Source organism: Saccopteryx leptura, chromosome 1 (genome assembly GCF_036850995.1).
Source record: "Saccopteryx leptura isolate mSacLep1 chromosome 1, mSacLep1_pri_phased_curated, whole genome shotgun sequence".
NCBI lineage: Eukaryota > Metazoa > Chordata > Mammalia > Chiroptera > Emballonuridae > Saccopteryx > Saccopteryx leptura.
Window position 1 is genome coordinate 184,354,829 of NC_089503.1, and position 23,733 is coordinate 184,378,561.

A 23,733-nucleotide genomic window follows, 5' to 3' on the forward strand; every position below is an offset into this window, starting at 1 on the left:
CTAACAAAAATGATCATACTTACCTATGTGCAAAGAAAAGTAGAAGTTTGTGGGGTTGTGACAAACGTAAGTATTAGTAGGAGGGTGAACTGCTAAAAGGAAATTGAAGATAATTGTCAATAATTCCAAATCTGGAGGAGATCCAAGGACTTCTGCTATAATTTTCACAAATGATCTACAAACCTCTCGGGGCATGGATGTAAGTTGCCCCTCTTTGTGTTCCTGAAAAAAATAAAATCAAACTCTCTTTAGATTTAAAGAAAACTGTTAATGGATATTTTCTAGTTAAGCAAGATACTCCTTTTAAGATAGAATTATGTTGATTTACTTCTCTGGTCTGACATATTTAGCATTACATTGAGTTGCTATTTCTCAAGTCAAGCAACCCTATTAAAAACTCATTAAAACCAATGGCAATTTAATTCTAGCCAATTTATCTTAATTGACTGAGGCAAAGCTGTATTCCAGCACCCTCAAGCATTCCAGCTCTGCTCACTAGCTGTGTGACCTTGGGCATAGTTACTAACTCCACGTGCTGCCTCATACAATATGGGAGTGATACAGTATTACCTCATAGGGCTGATTGAGAACAGAACAGAGTGTTGCATACAAATGTTATGACTATTGGTGCTGTTATCACTGCTCTCACCACCACTTCTGCTGCTATCAGAAGACAGGGAAACCCCTGATAAACAAAATCATGGCATTAACGCAGCATGCCCCAGTTTACAATGTGCTTTCTCACAGCAGCTCTGATTGGTTTTATCTCTCATTCTAGACCACAAGGGCTCAAAGTAGTTACAACTTAAAAAATACAGAAAACACGAAGGTAGTGTGGCAACAACTCAGACTTCTGCTTTCTGTAGTGTCAGCTGCTGCCCGGAATAATGAGATCTGGCAGACTAACAAGTAATTACTAAAAGTAAAGATGGAGATAAATAAGTTATATTCTCCCATTTCACCTCCCCGGTGGGTAACAGCCTCTAGATGAAGGCTATGGGAGTTAAAACTTCCTCATCTTCCCTCTCCCCATGTCCAAATGTACATCTCAGTATCTGCTCTTCCTCATCTGCTCTGCGTTTTGCTAAATCAGAAAATGTAAACTCTAGATGGTGACTTTGAAACAGTTTAGTCTGACTACTTCAGATGCAAGAAGAGAACACGGAGTCTACAGAAGCAGCACAGAACCTCTTTGCCAAGGTCTCCCAGCTGCCAGTGGCTATGCCAGGATGACAACACCTGTCTGCATTCTCAGACTTCCAGTCCAGTGCTGTTTCTGCTATGAACAGTTGCCCTTTTTCTAAAACCACACCCTTGTACTGTCCTGAATCTCCTGGTCACCACCTCAGTCACTCATTCCTAGTCCATCCCAGTCCGTGTTTCTTCAATCTTGCTCTTTCCATTGACTCCTTACACCTAGTCACTGGTATCCTATTTCTTTCTTTTTTTTTAAAGTAAGAGGGGGGACACAGACAGACTCCCACATGTGCCCCAACTGGGATCCACCTGGCAATGCTCATCTAGGGCCGATATTTGAATAAACCAAGCTATTTTTAGTGGCTGAGGGTAACACACTTAGAGCAATCGAGCTGTCCTCAGCTCTGTGGGCAGATACTTGAATTAATTGAGTCACTGGCTGTGAGGGGTGGGTGGGGAAGAGGGAGAGATGGGGGAGAGGAACGAGAAGATAAGCAGATGGTCACTTCTCATGTGTGCCCTGACCAAGAATCAAACCTGGGACATCCATATGCCAGGTCAACACTCTATCCACTGAGCCAAACAGCCAGGATCTGGTATCCTATTTCATTAAAAACAAAATAAAGCAAAAAAAACCCCAACCATAATACCTAAACTTGACTGACTGGGACCCTTTTGTTAATATTCTGTTTCTCCTTTTGCTGCTGGACTTTTTGATCATTTATTCTCACCACCTCCAATGATTCTACTGCGTGTGCCGCCTAAAGTCCCTGACATCTCTCTCTTTCTCATCTTCTGAAATCCTGCCAGCCATTCAGAACAGCCAAGTTTGCAGTCCCTTATGTCTACATGTTCTTTGAACTTTGTACATTATTTGGCATAGACACTGCCTCTTTCTGGGCAGAATCTCTCTTCGAGGACTCTTTTCTACATCTCTTTCTATATAGCTCCTTTGTCCTTCACATCTTGAGATGGACGTTTCCTGCAGTGCATGACTCTCTCACCATGCTTGTTTATTTTTAATGCCTATCTATCCCCATGGCTTCACTCTTCACCTGTGCAGACCAACCCCAACCTCGCTCTCTAATCCTCTCCCCACTTCCCACCTTGCACATCTCCGTGTGTAGTGGTCACTGCCACTAAACGTCCACTATAATCTCAAATGCAGAAAGTGAAAATGACAAAAAACAGCATGTTTCATTCTTCTTTCTTGGATGATACTATCATTCCTCTCATCTCCCAGTGGAAAATCTTACATGATATACTTCTCCTGCAGCTTCTACTTAAACAGAATCCATCCCTTTCATATTTGCTCCCCACTTGTACACATCCACTCTTATTACCCAAGTTCAGGTCTCCACACTACACTCATGTACTAATAGGACTGCCTCACAGACAATGTACCACCCAAGTATTATCTTCCTTAAATACTCTGAGAGACCTGAAAGGCAACAACTAAGTTCATGTCTCTATAAACTTTCTATCACACCTAACACAAAGCTAGTCTTACTAAATAACTGTCAATTTGATTAACAGGCTCTTTGTATAAAGAAGGGTGAAGAAATATAATTTACAGGAAAAGGATTGGTATGTGGATTTTTCTAGCATTTTAGAAATGATATGAAAGAAAGAATATATATATTGAAATGTAAAAATTTATGTGTTACTTTTCTGACATGGAATGACTGAATAAGAACTTCACACTGTCAGTTCTTGACCAGGTAGCTTGGTGGATAAAGCATCATTCTGGCACCAGAGTTTACAGGTTTAACCCTGGTCAGGGCACATAAGAGAAGCAATCAGTGAGTACACAACTAAGTGGAACAACTAGGTGTAACAATGAGTTGATGCTTTTCTTTCTCTCTTCTCCTTTCCCTACCCCTCTCTTAAATCAATGGAAAAATTAAAAAAAAAAAAAGTACTTCACACAGTCAGATAAACTCACTGAAAATTGACCAACAAGTTTCAAAGTGGACATACAAAGAAAGTGACTTAGAGGACCACTGAGGTATAAATAATATACAAAATATTCAGTAAGCAAGGAGTGTGAGTGCACTTTATTATATTCCTGAAGACAAGTCTAATTTATTACAGGGGACAAGAAAGACAATAGTGATTTTGTTTTTTTTAGGATTCCTATATTCACTCAATACAGGGTGGGGCAAAAGTAGGTTTAGAGTTGTGAGTATGTAAAACAGAGTTTATTCTTGTACTTTTATTTATTAATTACTGTATTATTCTCCATACAAACAACTGTAAACCTACTTTTGCCACACCTTGTACACTGATGCCTGAATGTGCCAGGCACTGGTATTCCAGTATGAGCAACAAAAGCATTTCTCTGCTCTCAGGAGGTCCACAAAGGAAAATAAACCACATTGTCACATTTGACATAAAACTAACAAACTGTATATGCGCAGAATGAGTGAAAGTGGGGAAGGAAAAAAGGGCTGTCCTTTTTATTTAAGAAATTTGGAACACAGTTTAGTCAGCAACAATCATGTCTCAGATGAACTTCATTGGCTACAATACTGACCCTGTGCAAAGCTCAGAACAAGTTAAACTTTCACTATTGCTGATGTTCAAGAGACCACAAAATTACTATATCCCAACAAAAAGAAACACCTAAGAAATCCAGTGGTGTAACTGAGTTAGGAACAATGACAATATGAAGAGCAAACAATAAGAGAAAGGGATTGCGAAATCCCATAGTATTTGTTGGAAGAAGGATCCAGGAGAGAAGAGAAGAAAGAAAAGAGAAATATTTCATTGAAGGTCCCACAAAAATTTGATTCTATAGTATTGGGTTACTAAACAGATGTAATTGCAAAGAATATCTCCAAAAGTAAAACTACATGAAAATTACCTGCAAAACTTGACAAGTGAGTAGAAAGTGATGAACGACTCGTGCATTCAGTAACTGCTTAATGTTAAACAACTGCTGCTGGTGGTCTGCACGGATGAACACTTCCAGAGCTGCCAGCAGAGTTTCCCAAACACCTGGCTGGGAAGATAAACACATACCAATCAGCATACAGTTGCTGAAGAATGTGCTAGGTGCTTCTAGAAGACCTGCAACATATTGTTTACCACTGTGTATAAATTCCAGGCCAAAGAATAAATATGTCTGAAAATCGTTACTCCCAGGCTATTTTTTTTTTTTTCTCAATACATCATTTCTAAACACATATATTAAATGCAATATAACATTAAGTGCTTTAGAACATTAACATTCCTACAGCATTAAATGATGGATAGTATTTTCAAAAAGTGTATTATCTTGATATTTATTCAATGTAGAGAAATACACCTTTTCAACATAATTGTTGACAATTTATTTTCAAAAAACATTATTGGCCCTGGTCGCTGGCTCAGTAGATAAAGCTTTGGCCCAGCGTGTGGACATCTGGGTTAGATTCCCAGTCAGGACACATAGGATAATTGACCATCTGTTCTCTCCTCTGTCCCCTCTCTTCTCTCTTTCTTCGCCTCTTGCAGCCAGTGGATTGGCTGGTCTGAGCATAGGCCTTAGGGGCTGAGGATAGCTCAGCTGATTTGAGCATTGGCCTCAGACGGGAGATGCCGGGTAAATCCTGGTCAGGGTGCATGTGGGAGTCTGTCTCTCTATCTCCCCTCCTCTTACTTAAAATAAATAAGTAAGTAAATAAAATACTGTCATATTCGATGACATAGGTAAACCTTGAGGACATGCTAAGTGAGACAAGCCAGTCATAGACAAATTCTGAATGATACCATGTAAATGGAGCATGATCTAAGCCAGTAAAAGAAACACCCAGACACAAAGGAGAATAGTGGTTGACAGGGACTGGGGGGGAGGGAGGATCGGGGAGTTATTGTTCAGGGGGCACAGCTTCAGTGAAGCAACACGACAAGGTTCTAGGGAGTGCTATACAACAAAGTATACATCGCTAACACTGTGCTATACGCTCAAAAATCATTAGAGGGTAAATTTATGTCATGTGTTTTTACCACAAAAAAAGTACATGCCTCTGCTTTACTCCATATCTTCCAGTCCAGCAGCAGCTCCTCAAGCAGTTTAACGTCCTGGATTATAGCTTTAGACTCCACATCTAATTTAAACTCTCCATTCTCACTGATAGAAAGAATATCTTCACCACAGCAACCTTCAAGAAGGGTCTATGGAAAATGAGCATCAACATACGATGGATTAATAATAGATTAATCCCAAAATTCAACAGATACATTAAACTTTCAATCTTAGCAATCATAACACTAAATTCAAAGGAAAACTGGTGAATAATTAAAAATTTCACTAAGTATCTTTGTTTTGCAAAACAGTTCAAATAATTAGAAAATATTATACAAACTTCTAAATATTTGTACAGGATTACTCAGTTTCAAACATGGGGTAAGATAAACCATATTCTGATTTTTTATTTTATTTTTTATTTTTTTAGCAAGAGAGAGAGAGAAAGACAGAGACAGACAGAAAGGGAGAGAGATGAGATGCATCAAAACTCGAAGTTTCAGCACCCTAGTTGTTTGACCTTTGGGCTGAAGCCAGCGACCATGGGGTCATGTCTATGATCCCATACTCAAGCTGGTGACGTGAGCTCAAGCCAGCGACCCCACACTCAAGCTCGTGAGCCTGCGCTCAAGCCAGATGAACCCATTCTCAAACTGGTGACCTCAGAGTTTCAAACCTGGGTCCTCAGGATCCCAGGTTGACACTCTGTTGCGCCACCGCAGGCTGTTTTTGTATTTTTAAATTCAATAAATCTGTTAAGCTACAAAACCTGTCCCAAAAAGTGGTAAGGACTCATGCCACAAATGTTTAATCTTGACAGTCTGAAGAGTTGGGGCAGAGGCACAGGTAGAGAGGCAGTGTCTTTTGCTTCGGTACTATACCCTCAGAAAGAAATACATCCCCAATGTTACTGCTTTTAGCTAGAAAGATATCTAAGTATGACAGCTGGATGATAAGAGCTAAAATGGCTTTAACACTCCAACTCTGCAGCATTGCGGCCTCAGGGAAATGCTTCACCTTAGCTGTCTGGAGAGCTGAGGCAGCCGAAGCAGCAGCGTTGCTCAGGGTTTCGCTTCCCTCACCTAGAGGGTGAGAAGCCAGCCCAGGAAGCACTGCTGGGCTCATCCAGACCTAAAAATTCTACGAGTGTATTTTTTTCTCTTAGTCTTCTAAAATGTTTCAAATAAAAGTAAAATATAATTATTTAAATGATGGAAAAAACCTGAAGAGTATTTTAGTTTGATTAAATTCACACTTGCAATTCCTCCACTTCAAGAATAACTGAAACACAAACTCTACTATTGGGAGACTTTAATAAAGAAATATCACTGCACATGAAACTATTAGATAAACTTTATGAACACATACCTTCAAAATGTGAAAGCCTACAGTGCATTGTTGTTTGATCAATACTTGGTGAATCATGGAAAGCCCATTACAATTTTCTAATTCATGTATTCTCTCTTGGTTGTATTTAATTAATGAGAGTATAACCCTCAGTGCTAATGCCTGAGTTTCTTCACAGCTACTGAGTTCCACAACCTAAAAAAAAAAGGATATTATTTTTTCTGACTTGTTGAGAGTAAAAATTTAACATGTGATTATCTGCTATTATATAAGCAATCCATTAGTTTCATTTGAAAGCTCATTTTTTATTGCTCACATTTTGTAGTTATTTAAGAATCATAAACAAAACTGAAAGACAAATTCCATGCTCTTTAGTCTCTAAAATAATAAATGAACTAAAATAGCATTAACAACCTAAGAAGTCAATAGCATTTTATTAGTGATCTAAAATGTCACTAAAGCCTCAATTTTTTGCTAATAGTCAATGAACAAACAGGCTCTGGTTCATGCTGTGAGAGATTAAAAGGAGTAAAAGGCATGACAGCTGCCCCCAGTGGGTATACCACCTAGTCAAAAGAGATGTGTGCACAAATGCCATGGGTTAGGTCTTGCCCATCCATTTGACCAATACTTTCTCACAACTATTACATGTAAGAAACACACACATTATGATGATAAAAGGGTAATGAGACAATACAAATGCCTCGAGGGCATAGAAACTATTGAGTCCACTCTGCCTGGGTCAAGGAAGCCCACACAAGAGAAGCTGGCCTGGAGAGAGCAAAGTCCTAGGACAGGGGTCGGGAACCTATGGCTCGCAAGCCAGATGTGGCTCTTTTGATGGCTGCATCTGGCTCGCAGACAAATCTTTAATAATAAAAAAAAATAACGTTAAAAATATAGCCCTGGCCGGTTGGCTCAGCAGTAGAGCGTCGGCCTAGCGTGCGGAGGACCCGGGTTCGATTCCCGGCCAGGGCACACAGGAGAAGCGCCCATTTGCTTCTCCACCCCTCCACCACGCTTTCCTCTCTGTCTCTCTCTTCCCCTCCCGCAGCCAAGGCTCCATTGGAGCAAAGATGGCCCGGGCACTGGGGATGGCTCTGTGGCCTCTGCCTCAGGCGCTAGAGTGGCTCTGGTCGCAACATGGCGACGCCCAGGATGGGCAGAGCATCGCCCCCTGGTGGGCAGAGCGCCGCCCCATAGTGGGCATGCCGGGTGGATCCCGGTCGGGCGCATGCGGGAGTCTGTCTGACTGTCTCTCCCAGTTTCCAGCTTCAGAAAAATGAAAAAAAAAAAATATAAAACATTCTCATGTATTAAAATCCATTCATTTCCTACCGCTCATGTTCATGATTGCGGGTGGCTGGAGCCAATCACAGCTGTCGTCTGGGACAACACCAAATTTTTATTGGATAATGCATAATGTATGGCTCTCACGGAATTACATTTTAAAACATGTGGTGTTCATGGTTCTCTCAGCCAAAAAGGTTCCCGACCCCTGTCCTAGGACATCGAGGCAGCAGAAGGGAGGGTGAAGGTCTGAAAGTAGAAGGCTGTGGCAGGCTGCTGGTTTGGCTGAATGGGGGAAGTCAGGCTCAAAGGCTAGGCTATGCAATAGGATTTTTCAGGAGACTGCCTTTCATTTTTGGAGGGAGGAGGAAAGTTACTAAACAGGGTTTCTAAACTTTAAAGGTGGAAACATACTTTGAAAGTCTTAAATGAGTTTAAAAATTAACTATTTTCTCTAAGGATCTAGTCACTAAGTAGCAGTGGTCATAACAAATTTATATTCAATAACGATGAAAGAGGAAACATTAAAGGTATACATTTTAAAATTATACAAGCTATAACAGTAGAGCACAAAATGTTGATGAGGTTGGCCCTCGCCAGTGGCTCAGTGGATAAAGTGTCAGCCAGGTATATGGATGTCCCATGTTCAATTCCCATCAGGGCAAACAGAAGAATTGACCATCTGCTTCTCCCCCGCCCTCTTTCTCATTTCTCCCTTTTCTCCTGCTGTAGCCAGTGGCTTGATTGATTCAGGTGTCAGTCCCAGACACTGAGGATAGCTTGGGTGGCCTGAGTGCGTCAGCATCAGCTATTAAAAATGGCTTGGTACTTGAGCATCTGCCCCAGATGGGATTGCCAGGTGGATCCCTGTCAGGGCACATGCGGAGTCTGTCTTACTATACCCCCTCTTCTCACTTAAAAAAAACCGACGAGGAGTTCAATGAAGAGCTTTTACTTTTATTTTTTTAATTATTTTTAATTTTTATTTTGTGACAGAGACAGAGACAACACAGAGAGAGGGACAGATAGGGACAGACAGACAGGAAGGGAGAGAGATGAGAAGCATCAATTCTTCTTTGCAACACCTTAGTTGTTCATTGATTGCTTTCTCGTATGTGCCTTGACCGGGGGGCTACAGCAAACCGAGTGACCCCTTACTCAAGCCAGTGGCCTTGGGCTCAAGCTGGTGAGTCTTACTCAAACCAGATGAGTCCACGCTCAAGCTGGCGACCTTGGGGTTTAGAAACTGAGTCCTCCACATCCCAGTGCGATGCTCTATCCACTGCGCCACCAACTGGTCAGGCAAGAGCTTTTACTTTTAAAACACCAGTGTGGGTCTTCAACTAGATACTCAATGCAAAATAAAAGTCTGAAAAAGTCAGAGGAGGAGGGGAAAGACAGCTGGGTATGGTGAGCCAAATGCTAACAAAGCATTTATAAGAACAGTAACAACAAACACTGATCTATTCCTTACTGCAAAACTAATTTAAAAAAAATGGTTCCATTAAAGAGAGAAAGCCAGGTAGGGAGGCTAAAATTTTAATAATGTTACAGAAGTTATATTTTGGGATAAGAGTCTGAAGATGAAAGATGCTCAGGGCTGCTTTGGTTAAACAAAGGTACAAAGGCCCAGGAAGCAGAAATGGTTTATAACAAAGTGAGAGCATTTGAATCCCCCACTTTGAATTTCAGCCATTCCTAAAACAGTCAATACAAACTTATGACTGTCTACCTACTTCAGGAAAGATATTCCCCCTGCCCTCAGATGGCTAAATGAAACAGATAATTAAACAACTAAACAATTTATTCTAATATAGCATTCACACCACGAGTCAAACTTTTTATATTTCTTCTTCTCTTTAAAAAAAACAAACTTCAAACCCAAATAAATTATTTTTTGTACTTATTTGCTGACCCTTGTTTTTTTCCATACATCTGGAAGCTTCAAGGGAAAAATAAATTTCACAAACTTCATTTTAAAGAATACATTTCTTCTATATTGTTACTACAGCATAATTTTTTTTCCTCATAGGGAATTTTAATCTTATAATTTAACATTTAATTACTATAATTACATTTCAGGATAAAATAAAACTTCTAAAATCTTCATTAATTAAAAAAAGACATTAACTATATGTGGCAGAAAGCTTGATGACACCTTATATAATGTGATTTTTTTATATTAAAAGTTTAATATAGTTGTTTAGCTTTTTTTGTAACCAAAAAAAGACCCTAAAATTTTTAGCAATAATGAAAAGTTTCTCTTTAGTGAAAATGATAATTGATGATTCTTACCCTTGCAAAGAGAAACACAAATATTCCGGTTCCCCCAATCTCATGCAGAATGCCTTGGACTGTTTTACACTCAGTAGGTAGGATATTCTTCAAATGATTTAGTTCCAGTGAGATGCTCTGAATGTCTTTGGAGCTGAAAGGTCTTTGAGAAGGTTGGGCTTTCACTTGACTTTTAAGTCTAATAACTGGCTCATAGATGGTGTACTGAGTAGGACAACAAGTTGTATAAACAACAGAAAGGCTTTCCTGAAACACAAATATTTTCCCTCAGTAACAAAACAAAGTTTAAAAAGTTATCAACTAGCAAATAAATACTCCAAATTAAAAAGACACCCAACAAGTTTTTTCTTTGTTTAAGAGACAGATATTACATTAAACAAAGATGAAACTGAGACGCAAGGTGGCTCCCCACAAAGGAACACGTCTCATTTAGCAGTTATCACATTATAAACCACATCGAGGCTGAGATATTCCAGCTTTGCTCACTTTAAAATAAACATGAAATTACACTATCATCACTAACAACAGCTATATCTTATACCACATATATTACATGCCATGTGCTATTCTTTGCACATAAATATTGACCAATCTTTCAACCCTATGAAGATGGGAATTCAGAATCAATGTATTCAATTTTTTCCTTTTCAATTTACTCATGAGCTTGAATTTAAAAGTGACTCTACAAATATGCAATATAGAGATGACGTATTATAGAATCATACTTGAAACCTATATAATTTCATTAACCAATGTCAACCCAATAAATTTAATAAAAATTTTAAAAAGTAACTCTAAAATCAGATATTGCTTAGTATTAGAATAAAATCCCAGACTATCAGCCCACCTAAAATTGAGTAGAACTTTCAATATTTATCCCACACAGAGGGTAATTTCCGTCAGCTTCTGACTCCCTGTCAAGCTTCTATTAACTATAGTCATCACCCCTTATCCACTGGGGAGATACCCCAAGACCCCCATTGGATGCCTGAAAGCATGGACAGTACCAAACTCTATATATACTGTGTTCTTCCTATACATACACACCTATAATAAAGTTTAATTTATATATTAGGCACAGTAAGAGATTGACAATAACTAATAAAATAGAACACCTAACAACATACTGTAATAAGTTATGTAAATGGCTTTGGGCCATTGTTAAGTAAAATAAGGGTGATTTGAACACTAGCACTGCAATACTGTGACAGACAGTTGATATGGTCACATCGGGAGCTACTATGGGACTAACAGGCAGATAGCATCTACAGCAGAGATGCTGGACAAAGGGGAGATTCACTCCCCGGGCAGCACGGAGCAGGATTGCATGAAACTTCGTCATGCTACTCAGAATAGAACACAATTTAAAACCTATAAATTGCTTATTTTTGGAATTTTTCCATTTACTATTTTTGGACTGTGACTGACTGTAGGTAACTGAAACTATGAAAGTGAAACCACAGACAGGATGGTGGGGACCACTCTAATAATTATGGTAAATTTAAAATGCAAAATGCACTGGGGGGGAGTGTGTGCTTAGGGAAATCACGACCTGCCCATTCAGTGTCTTCTCACAGAACCCGAAGGGGCCTTGGGCTTTGGTCATTTTCAACCCGTGGCAATTAAATAGCTTGGTAAAACACTATATAGCATATCTGCATACCAAGTAAACTGACTACGATATCTACTGTAAATGATTATGCTGGTAAAACAAACTTTTAAACCTGTGTTGTCTCCGTCAGAAACCTGAGAGGATGCCTGTGTACCTGAATAGTCCCACCTGACAACACCGCGCCAGGAGGAACCACCGCAGCCTGACCACTCACTCACTCAGGACCTCAAACGCCCCCATTATTAAAAATTAAATACCCCTTAGGTAGAAAAAGGTTGTAGGCCCTGGCCGGTTGGCTCAGTGGTAGAGCGTTGGCCTGGTGTGCAGGAGTCCCAGGTTCAATTCCTGGCCAGGGCACACGGGAGAAGCGTCCATCTGCTTCTCCACCCCTCCCCCTCTCCTTCCTCTCTGTCTCTCTCTTCCCCTCCCGCAGCCAAGGCTCCACTGGAGCAAAGATGACCTGGGCACTGAGGATGGCTCTATGGCCTCTGCCAAAGGCACTAGAATGGCTCTGGTTGCAACAGAGCAACACCCCGGAGGGCAGAGCATCGCCCCCTGGTGGGCATGCCGGGTGGATCCCAGTAGGGCGCATGCGGGAGTCTGTCTGACTGCCTCCCTGTTTCCAGCCTCGGAAAAATGCAAAAAAAAAAAAAAAAGAAAGAAAGAAAAGAAGAAGGTTGTATGCCAGACCTTTAGTTAAAGTCCACAGGTATCTACTCTACATCTACTTTGCCACAGATATGTATTTAATACCACCTAAGACATAAATGTTTTACAAAATATCTACTAGAATTTCTTCTTAACTTTTGTCAAATGTTGTAGCTTTAAAATATAATTTCTTTTAATTGTGAAATATATACCTCATTAACAACAACAAAATATATTCCAAAACAGTAGCTTCATTCAGTGAGAAATCTCTCTGCCCTGTAACTATCTCTCCTAAGAAGGAAGACAAGAAAGGACACAGTGTGAAGGCCACATTGACCAGTTTACAGATCTAAGAGACTATGAAGGCTCAGATTTCCAGTTACTAATGAGAAACATTCTTCACAAGCTCCTAAAGTATACATTAGTATAACAAAATATTAGAATACATGAAAAGCAATCTGAGTCTCATATAAGCAGAGTTAACAATATTTTGAAAGCAAAATTCCTAGTTGTTACTGATACTAAAGAAAAAATATTCCAAAATCTGAATATATGAAGTTAAAACTAATATAAAACACAGCCTTTATTATTAAGTATTGAAAGGAAAAAAATAAGCACTATTTTTAGGCTAATGTGTTATATTTTGAATACATTATAAACATTTTTCTTGAATGACTGATAGTATCAACTAAATTAAACTGATACTTAGTAAACAAATGTTCCAAGGAAAAGGGGGTGAAAATTTGAAAAGAAAACAATTTCTAAAGTCAATGTACTTCAATTTTTTTCAGAAAAAACATATTCTGAGGAAAGAAATTGTTGAGAAACAGAAAAGAGAAACATTAGACATCTAATTCATACCTAATTACATGTTCAAGAAACATATACAGGTACAGTTACTATAAAGTTAATATTAAAATGAAAACTTACAATTAAGAGACCAATGTCCACATCTTTCTTGGTCATAAAAAGTTCTCTGACTTGTTCACATTGCAAAATTTCTTTGTCAATATACTTGGAGTAGTCATTCAGAGGCTTGCCATATTTACAAGGCATTATCGATGTATGGTTGGGTCCACAAGCATATAGATAAAAGGCCTCATGTGAGCCAATCTTAGCTCCTGAGTAAAGAAAAATAAAGTCACTTATTTGAAACATTCTAATCAGAATTTTCCACAAGCAAGAAACCAAGAATTTTTTTATGCCAGATCATTTCAGTTGTTCATATCTTATGAAATTGATTAAATTTCCAAATTGATGGAAGATGAATTAATACATATAAAGTTAACTCTTGATAAAATAAAATCATGAAGTTTCTATCTGCTCCTTAAATTAGAAAACAGGGTATTTTGTTTTGTTTTGCTTTTCAATAAACGTAAAGTATACATCAGTAAATTCCTTTTTAAAACAAAATGTGAGGCCCTGGCCGGTTGGCTCAGTGGTAGAGTGTTGGCCTGGTGTGCAGAAGTCCCGGGTTCGATTCCCGACCAGGGCACACAGGAGAAGCGCCCATCTGCTTCTCCATCCCTCCCCCTCTCCTTCCTCTCTGTCTCTCTCTTCCCCTCCCGCAGCCGAGGTTCCATTGGAGCAAAGATGGCCCGGGCGCTGGGGATGGCTCCTTGGCCTCTGCCCCAGGCGCTGGAGTGGCTCTGGTAGCAGCGGAGCGACGCCCCGGAGGGGCAGAGCCGTCGCCCCTGGTGGGCGTGCCGGGTGGATCCCGGTCGGGCGCATGCGGGGTCTGTCTGTCTCTCCCCGTTTCCAGCTTCAGAAAAATACCAAAAAAAAAAAAATAATAATAAATAAATAAATAAATAAATAAAATGTGAATTATTACTTTTATTGCTTCCATCCATTCATTTATTCAATAATCAGTCTGAATGCTACTTACTATGTATTAGGTTTAATGATGTATTTTTTAAATCATGTATTTCCTTTTTTTCATAAACTTAGTTATTTTTATAGACTACATTGAAATAATAAGTAAAAGACACAACCATTCTAAGTTTACCTGTCATAATACTGTATTTTCCAGGATTGTAAAATAAAGTTGATTTAATATAAACTTCTTTGGGGAGGGGAGGGGGAGGTAGGAAGTATACCACTGCATTAAATGTAGATATCAATGATAAGAAACATCTAGATTATAAAAATGTTAAAATATTTTAAAAGTCATCTTGAAATCTAGGAAATCCAGTACTTATTAAGCACAATTAAAGAAATAGGAATTAATATTTTATCCAGGATAATTTATTTAGTTTAAGACTTATTAACTGAAAGAAAAATCTGGAAATGCTTTGAAGGGAAAACATACCATTGAACAGAAGCAAATTTCCCAAGTCCCATTTTCCAGGCAGCTGCAAACACTCTTCTGGGGATGACAAGCAATGGCCGATCATGCAAAATGTTTTATTGCTATCAGATGACAAACTTGTTTTTCTTGGAAGCATAAAATCCAAAGTAACATCAGGTTTCCTACATTAAAACCAAGTGAAATCAAGTACTTCAGTGAGGACTAGTACTAAGCATTTTTAAACTATGAGTGTTTGATAATGGGAGATTTTTGGACAATTTTCTTGGTCCAGTATCAAAGAGTTGGTGATGGGGTGAAAGAGAACTGATTCTGTTTGTCGTTCTGAGGTGCTGCTGTCCACATGTCCCAGAATCTGGGGAGAACAGATGCCTGCAGACCCTGCGCCAGGCCCTGGAGTGACCTGACATTTGCTGCAAGTTTTCTTTGCTATTTGACTTCTGCATTTGCACCTTCCTGGTTTTCAGACACAACCACCCTAATTTTACCAAGAAATGTCCCATTGTGGTAAACAATGTCTAAAATCTCAGGTCCCCTATGGGTCTTCAAAGACAATTCAGAAAAAAAATACCACTTCAGGTTTTGCTTCGACTAGCCACTGAAATACTGGTGCTTTCTTGCATTTTGTTTTTTTTCAATGCTAAGTCATTACAGTGATTTTGATTAGTCTCTTGTTTTTTACAGGAATCCTTATAGGAAAAGGTAAACTAAGGCTTTCCCATAGAGAAACATGATGGGAGGACTTCATCATCTACTTGAACCTACAGAGTGTCTGGCTCTACCCCTATTTTAGGAATGTTTTAAATTCTATATAAAGATAAAATGAAGTAATTTATAAAGGCAAAGTGTGTGACTAAGATAAAGACTTTGAATAAGCTAATCTGGTTAGCTCTTAATAAGAAAGTCTACTTGGTATATATTTATGTAAAAACTTTCCTCTATGGCTTTGTGTTTCATATTTAACGTAAATTTCACTATTTTATAGGAGAATTCTTAAATATGCGAGATAACTTCTTTTTTAAATTAAGGCTTAAATGACACACAACATTAGAGGTAACTTCCATTACATGCATTCCAAGCATCTCTTTCTTGAACCAAAAATGGCTCACGACTGAAACATACTGACACCTGGAGGCACTATGACAATATAAAATAGTTTTTAAGGGTAAAGAAACCTTATTGCACAGCATGATCAGTGCAAGATGAATTCAACAAATATTCAGTATCTACTATGTACTGTATATTCCTATCACATGTGTGGTGTACATTAAATATCAATAAAATGAATAGAAAATATTAGTAAGCTGTTTCTCAGTGTCAATATGATTATTAAAATGGCCTCTTAAAATGCATTATTTGTAAAAATTATTCTATTAGTTTTTTGGGCTTTTCTAAGATGAAAGGAGGGGAGATAAGGAGACAGACTCCCACATGTGCCCTGACCAGGAACCACCTGGCAACCCCTACCTGGCGCCAATACTCCAGTTCCAAGCTATTTTCTAAGCCTGTGTGTTGTGGGAGCTATCCTCAGTGCCCAGGGCCACACTCGAACCAATTGAGTCACTGGCTATAGGAAAAGAAGAGGGAGAGAAGGAGGAGGAGGAGAGGGGAGAAGCACATGGTCACTTTTCATGTGTGCCTTAGCTGGGAATTGAACCCAAGAAGTCCATATGTTGAACCAACACTCTATCCACTGAACCACTGGCCAGGGCCTCTATTAGTTTTGAAAGTTATAAAGATAGTCCCTTGCCAGTTAGATCAGTGGTAGAGTAATGATCTGGTATGTGGATGTCCTGGGTTTGATACCAGGTCAGGGCACATAGGAGAAACACCCATCTACACTGTTCACAAAAGTTAGGGGATATTTTGTCACTTCATATTCATTTTGAAATATCCCCTAATTTTTGTGAGCAGTATACTTCTCCAACCTTCCTCCTCTTGCTTCTCTCTCTCTCTCTCTCTCTCTCTTCTCCGCCTGCAGCCATGGCTCAATTGGAGTGAGTTGGCCCTGGGTGCTGAGGATGGCTCCATGGCCTCTGCCTCAGGTGCTAAAAAGAGCTTGGTTACAGAGCAACACAGCAACGCCCCTGATGGGCAGAGCATTGCCCCCTAGTGGGCTTGCTGGGTGGATCCCAGTCAGGGCTCACGAGGGAGTCTGTCTCTATTCCCCTCCTCTCACTGAAAAAAAAAAGAAAAAAAATTAAGTGATAAAGATAGTATCAAATTTCAATCAATGGAATAATATATTTGCCCTTGGTCACTTGCTCACTGCTCTATTAAGAGAAATTAACTTGTATCAAATGGCAGAACATTCCTTAACAGTCATGTAGAAAGAAATAAGTGGGTGGGTAAAACATAGGGGCATGTAACTCAAGTGACTGTGCCATTAACTTCAGAAATGCCCTCAATGAACACCTAACGCTCACTCTACACGTCTAATAATTAGTTCATGATTCCTGCACCTGTCAGCTGGCCTGACTCAGAAAAAGGCTGGAGGGGGAGTAAAAACTAGAGTTTAAACGTGTTGGCACTATCTAGGGTCATGGCACCTTATTGGTGCCATGACTTTGGGCCAGTACTTTTCCCACTCTGGGTCTCAGGTGCCGCACATGTAAAATAGAACAGTATACCTCCTTCACAGGGTTGATAGGAGGACTAAAGGAGGTCGCCAGGCATACACTGAGAGTTCAGAAGTGAGGAGGAGAGTGTTAAAAAAAAAGGGTCTCTCTACTAACAGCTGCGTCCCCAGCTCTATCCCACCTACTGCAAGGTTCTGGAAACAAATTTTCTGGTTGGCTGCCAGCTGCCATTCAGGCTTAGGCAGTTGTGAAGACTGAGAAATTATCAGAAAATAATTTATTTAGCATATGGAAATTAAGCTTCAATAATGTGTTTTATGTATTAATAAACAAAAACAAAGCCATTGGTTTTATTTCCACAGCCTGTTCCCAACTGTGGCCGACAGCGGGACTGGCTATATACTACAGGCATTGCGAGCCCTTTCTCCAGCCTTCCTCTCATGCTGCAGCCTCTCCCCTAGATTCTGGATGCCCTTCCTCTGCCTGAACGCTTGGCCTCCCCCCAGCTCATGATGGCCCATCTCCTCTCCCAGTGTCAGCTTGAATACTCTGTTCCGGGAGACACCTTCCCTGAATCACCTCTCTGAAGTGGCAGACTTGGCATTTTCTGTCCAGGACCTGTTTGTTACCTTCTTGGTATTTGCCACAATTTGTATGTATTCATTTAACTGTGTTTGCTGTTGTCTGTCTTCTCATTAGACTGTGAGGTCAAAAAGGCACAGGACATGGCTGACCCGTTTACCACTGCCCCCAGTCTAACATAGCACATGCTACACACACACACACACACACACACACACACACACACACACACACACACACAGAGTAATTCCTCAAAAAATATGTGTGGATGAACAAATGAATGGATGAAAAGAGGTTAATTTGTGCAAAGGGTGTATTATTTATTTCTGTGGTCTAATCTATTTGGAGGTATTTTTGCGAGAATTGGGAGACTATAAAAAGTTCTGCAACACAACAGGTATGCAATGCTTTATGGTCCACTGATTAAATCCAGGCTCCCCATCATGGCATTCAGGTAGCTTTGCCATGCCCACTCATTTTCCCTTCTGGTTTCCAATTCTGTATCCTCTTTCATGGTATTTCATTCAATAAAACACTTCCCAACTCTAACAAACACTAATATCTTGTAGCTTTCTCAAGGTTACATTTTACATTAAGATATTCCAGAAAACATTTCTTTCTAATTAACTTGATTCATAATTTTCCTGGTCAGTAAAAATCCTGTAGTACTTACTACACCTGAATCTGTCACCTGGTAAATTTCTAGGGCCCTGTCTTAATCTATGACCTGATACATTGGCTTATATTTTTCTTTAGTCATTCTAATTTCCTTTGAATCTCTGATTTTAATTTAGGTATTATCTTTATTAGTCACTTAACTTAAACAATTCTTCTGAATTAATTTTATATTATATGGGCTTGAAGGACCAAATTATAGTTCCTTGATCTAATATATATTCCATATACAGGTACATGTTTAAGTGTCCAATTTCTGTACTGCTCCCCTGAACCCAAATATTAATTTTCAACAACTACTAATAAGGGAAATTAATTTTGTATGGAAATGATAAATAGCAAAATATCGAACTCTGACCAGGTTCCTATGTTAATATATAATAAATTTTATCTATAGTTTTCTGTAATCTGTTTTAAAAGCTGTAACAGAATAACCTTAAAATTGTAACTGAGGGTTAGTAAGTGTTCACTGAAAATGTTTCATACCTCTGTCCAGAGACCCACATGGAGATTTCCCCATGAATATTCTTTTTCCCCTGGGGCTGCTGTAAGTAGGTGAGAACTAAATGTTGCCATTTACTTGAGAGAAAAACATTTTCCTGCGATTCCGCCTGAGCTAGTAAAACAGCTTTCGTATCATCATTTGAATCCACACACACACTACATAGGGAAAGAAGAGGTGTAGATTGAAAACATGGAATTTCAGATCTCAGTATTCAACACATGTATTACAATTAAAACTGTAGATATATGAGATTAAAAAATCAGTTCTATTTTTAAACTAATTAAAAAGTCAGTAGGTCTTTATTTTATATCATAATCTGATTTTATTATATTTTTACCTCAATTCCTGAACTAAAATAGATTAAGCTCATTTGCTAGTGTTAATAGTTTAGGCATTAATTTTCAGAATTCAATTTTCAAAAATAATGTTATCATTACTATTTATAGACATTGACTTTTTAGATATTACAATGTAATATTCAGTTCAAAAAAAAGAATATGTATTGTACATAAATGCCTAAATGCCAGAATGTATTAGAGGTCTAATCTACTTTGAGGAACGGCTGAGAAAATCAGGATGTAATATATATATATATATATATATATACATACACACACACACACATACATATATATATATATATTTACAGTACCTAGAAACTTTTATAACCTTCACAAAGCATCTATCCCTAAATAACATATTGTTTATTTAGTTTAAGTTTTATAAAAACAGTCTCGGCTCTGGCTGGTTGGATCAGCGGTAGAGCGTCGGCCTGGCGTGCGGGGGACCCGGGTTCGATTCCCGGCCAGGGCACATAGGAGAAGCGCCCATTTGCTTCTCCACCCCCCCTCCTTCCTCTCTGTCTCTCTCTTCCCCTCCCGCAGCCAAGGCTCCATTGGAGCAAAGATGGCCCGGGCGCTGGGGATGGCCCCTTGGCCTCTGCCCCAGGCGCTAGAGTGGCTCTGGTCTCAGCAGAGCGACGCCCCGGAGGGGCAGAGCATCGCCCCCTGGTGGGCAGAGCGTCGCCCCTGGTGGGCGTTCCGGGTGGATCCCGGTCGGGCGCATGCGGGAGTCTGTCTGACTGTCTCTCCCCGTTTCCAGCTTCAGAAAAATACAAAAAAACAAACAAACAACAAAAAAACCAGTCTCATACTATTTATATTCAATACAAATAAAAGACATATCTAAACTAGATAACAAGGTAAAAGGGACAAGATAGCAACCTCTTAAGCTTATTACATAAAAGCTATTAAATATATAATCTTCATGGAAAATCACTGTCTGATATTAACAAGATAATTTACTTTGGAGTTTAATTATAGGTTTTTAGATAGAATATGTTTGTTGCAAATGTGGTATTAATAACTGTTAGAATGTATCTCCTTTTTAATAAGATTTTTGTTTTGCTGTAATGACCTTTATTAGCAGATTTCACACTTATGTCTCTAACACAAACTATTTAAACACATGATCTACACATAGGGTTGGGAATAATCAATACCGAAAGATGAACATGCTGGTGTGGGGATCGGCCCACACTTGGATCATCAACGCTTTGGATCCCAATGAAATCATGTGAATACAGCCTTCTTCTACAAGCCTTTCACCAGGATTTATGTACTCTGCACCTTCTGGCCTGTTGCTCTCTATGATAAAAAGATGTTAGAATGATCAGTAAAGCAGCTGATAAAAATTGAGTGGAAAAGTGAATTTAAAAGAATATAAAGTGCCCTGGCCAGTTGGCTCAGTGGTAGAGCATCGGCCTGGCATGCAGGAGTCCCGGGTTCAATTCCCAGCCAGGGCACACAGGAGGAGCGCCCATCTGCTTTTCCCCCCCTCCCCCTCTCCCTCCTCTCTGTCTCTCTCTTCCCCTCCCGCAGCCAAGGCTCCACTGGAGCAAAGTTTCCCCGGGCACTGAGGATGGCTCTGTGGCCTCTGCCTCAGGCACTAGAATGGCTCCGATTACGGCAGAATGATGCCTCAAGATGGGCAGAGCATTGCCCCCTGGTGGGCATGCCAGGTGGATCCTGGTTGGGCGCATGCGGGAGTCTGTCTGACTGCCTCCCCGTTTCCAGCTTCGGAAAAATGAAAATAAATAAATAAAAGAAAATAAAATAAAAAAAGAAAAATACAAAAAAATAAAAGAAAAGAATATAAAGCATGGCTTGATCATTTGTAGCAAATTATTCAGAATGTCTCAACCTAGCCTGTCCCAAGCAATAGTATTTTCTTTTTTTTTTTTTTTTTTAAATCATGGAAATTTTTATTTTTTTTATTTTTTTATTTTTAAATAAATTTTTATTAATGGTAATGGGATGACATTAATAAATCAGGGTACATATATTCAAAGAAAACATGTCTAGGTTATTTTGTCATTAAATTATGTTGCATACCCCTCGCCCAAAGTCAGAGCAATAGTATTTTCAAAGTTTACATGTTAATTAACTCCAAAAAAAGCACTAGGAATGAAAACAGTAATCAAGCACATTAAAAGTTGTTAACTGTTTTAAAATAGATAACTAAGGGCTAACTACAGGAATAAACATACGAACTGTGATGTCATTGCAGTAAACTCTTAACATCTGTGCCATGATTCTTTTGTGTGTGTGTGTGACAGAGAGAGAGAGAGAGAGAGAGAGAGAGAGGGAGAGACAGGGACAGACAGACAGGAAGGGAGAGGAATGAGAAGTATCAATTCTTTGTTGTGGCACCTTAGTTGTTCATTGATTGCTTTCTCATATGTGCCTTGACCTAGGGGCTACAGCAGAGCGAGTGACCCCTTGCTCAAGCAAGTAACCTTGGGCTCAAGCTGGTGAGCTTTGCTCAAACCAGATGAGCCTGCACTCAAGCATGTGACCTCGGGGTTTCGGACCTGGGTCCTCTATGATCCAGTCCGACGCTCTATCCACTACGCCACTGCCTGGTCAGGCTGTGCCATGATTCTTTTATCGATTGGATTGGGCCTCTCTGGCACCATAAACCTCAGCCCAATGAGGATATACCATCATCACAGGCCCCATACTACCAAAATCATCCTATAATCATTATGACAACACAATTTTTAAAAAGTTGATCATATTAAAATTCCTTTAGAGAAAATGTGTTTGAATATATTCCCTGATATTGCTTCTTGGCCTTTTGGCTAAGATCAGATATGATATGTGATCTTTGAATGCAACTGCTCGTGTTTCTGAAACTAAACACTTTCTCTAAGGCAAACTGAGGTAAATGCTCTATGCTTTGGGCTGTCTGGTTTTTCATCTTGACTTATCTTCCTCACCACTTAATAGCCAGAATTGCCTCAACAGGTATGATGAGCTAAATTCCTCAAGCCACCATCTATCTACCTATGACCATGATGCATGACTTTATGTAAAGCTATGTTAATTAAAATGTACAAAGGCTCATACTATTAGAGAAGATGAATACCACCAGTTATTAGATTGCAGATATAGTTGTTATTTTTCAACAGGCATAACCACCACCAATTTTTAAGAATATTTCCCCTGGTAATGAAAATAGTCTTAAAAAAGAGTTAACTTCGTCAATTATTTTGAAGACTAGTGCCCAAGAAATAAGATGTACAAACTCATATCTGATGTGATATTTTAAAAAGTTTCCATATCAAATCTGAACTTATACAGATTAAAGACTAGAACAAAAATTGGTGTGGACCATGAATTGTAGAGTAGGAACGTTACAAATATATCTTGATTTAATTTTCACAACAATCTAATGAGGTAAACATTACCCCCATTTTGAGGGTGGCAGACCGAGGTGCTCCTTGGCACACAGCTGGTATAGTGGCAAAAGAGGTGTTATCACTGTAATAATTCTCTCTTCACCATTTTAATGTCACTGTTTTAAAATATTCTTTTAAAATGCTTATGTATAATTATCTTTCTAAAATGTGTTCTAATATATTTTTATAATAAAAATTTTTCCAATACCACTTTTCTCAGATCCTGTGCATATTCATTCACTTTATAAGAGACTGTATATATTATAATCATCCACACTGAAAATATGCAAAAGTACTCCAAAAGGTCTCCATCACCTACCAGCTAGAGAAAGCGGTCTTGCTGCTGAGCTTCACCTGCAAACGCAGACAGTCTGAGCGCTCACCTCACTGAAGTGTGGTGAACATAACTGTGCATAGAGAGCTGAGCAGAGTGAGCACATTCAATGCACCTCAGACAGCATCACCATCAATAACATCACACGTGCATTTTTCAAAGCCATAATTCTTAGCTGGCAACATTCAATTCACTAAAAAATGTTGTAACTACCTGAAACATTATATATTTTTGGATAAGATTTTTCTATTTAACCCATAAAAGTACTTAAGTATGCTATGCTAATTAACATGGAAATGTGTCTGGACTCGGAGTTCCAACTGTGACAATCAGGAGAAATCACCCACCATTCAGTCTTGACAGTGTCATTAAAGGCTTTTCTTCCAAATGCAGAGGCTGCAGTGGGAGACCTCCTTCAAACAGACATAACCCCTACACGTCTGCCTCATCTAGCCACCAAGTCCCTTCCGTGGGTGTGAGCGCTAAGAATCAGCACGCCCGCTTTACTTCCACCACTACCAGTGCTCTTAACAAATGGCTTATTGCTACTCTAGTCATGTGAGGATCAATGTGCCGCTTCCTACCAGCACAACAGCAATCCTATCCGTTA

The 23,733-nt window shown here is 39.3% G+C and overlaps 1 protein-coding gene across 3 annotated transcripts in view; it reads right to left on the reverse strand.

Annotated features, from left to right (window-relative positions):
- Positions 1-23,733, reverse strand: part of LYST (lysosomal trafficking regulator) — a 249,598-nt gene that overhangs the window by 144,893 nt on the left and 80,972 nt on the right. For 2 of the 3 annotated variants that reach the window (XM_066382725.1, XM_066382706.1), the window contains exons 12-20: positions 20,549-20,693; positions 19,029-19,202; positions 14,710-14,870; positions 13,329-13,519; positions 10,139-10,384; positions 6,575-6,748; positions 5,206-5,355; positions 4,064-4,201; positions 24-222 (exon numbers count right to left, since the gene is read on the reverse strand). In XM_066382725.1, the coding sequence (XP_066238822.1) occupies positions 24-222; positions 4,064-4,201; positions 5,206-5,355; positions 6,575-6,748; positions 10,139-10,384; positions 13,329-13,519; positions 14,710-14,870; positions 19,029-19,202; positions 20,549-20,693 (1,578 nt within the window). Of the gene's footprint in view, positions 1-23; positions 223-4,063; positions 4,202-5,201; positions 5,356-6,574; positions 6,749-10,138; positions 10,385-13,328; positions 13,520-14,709; positions 14,871-19,028; positions 19,203-20,548; positions 20,694-23,733 lie in introns of all 3 variants that reach the window. The other variant, XM_066382715.1, reaches the window with a different exon arrangement.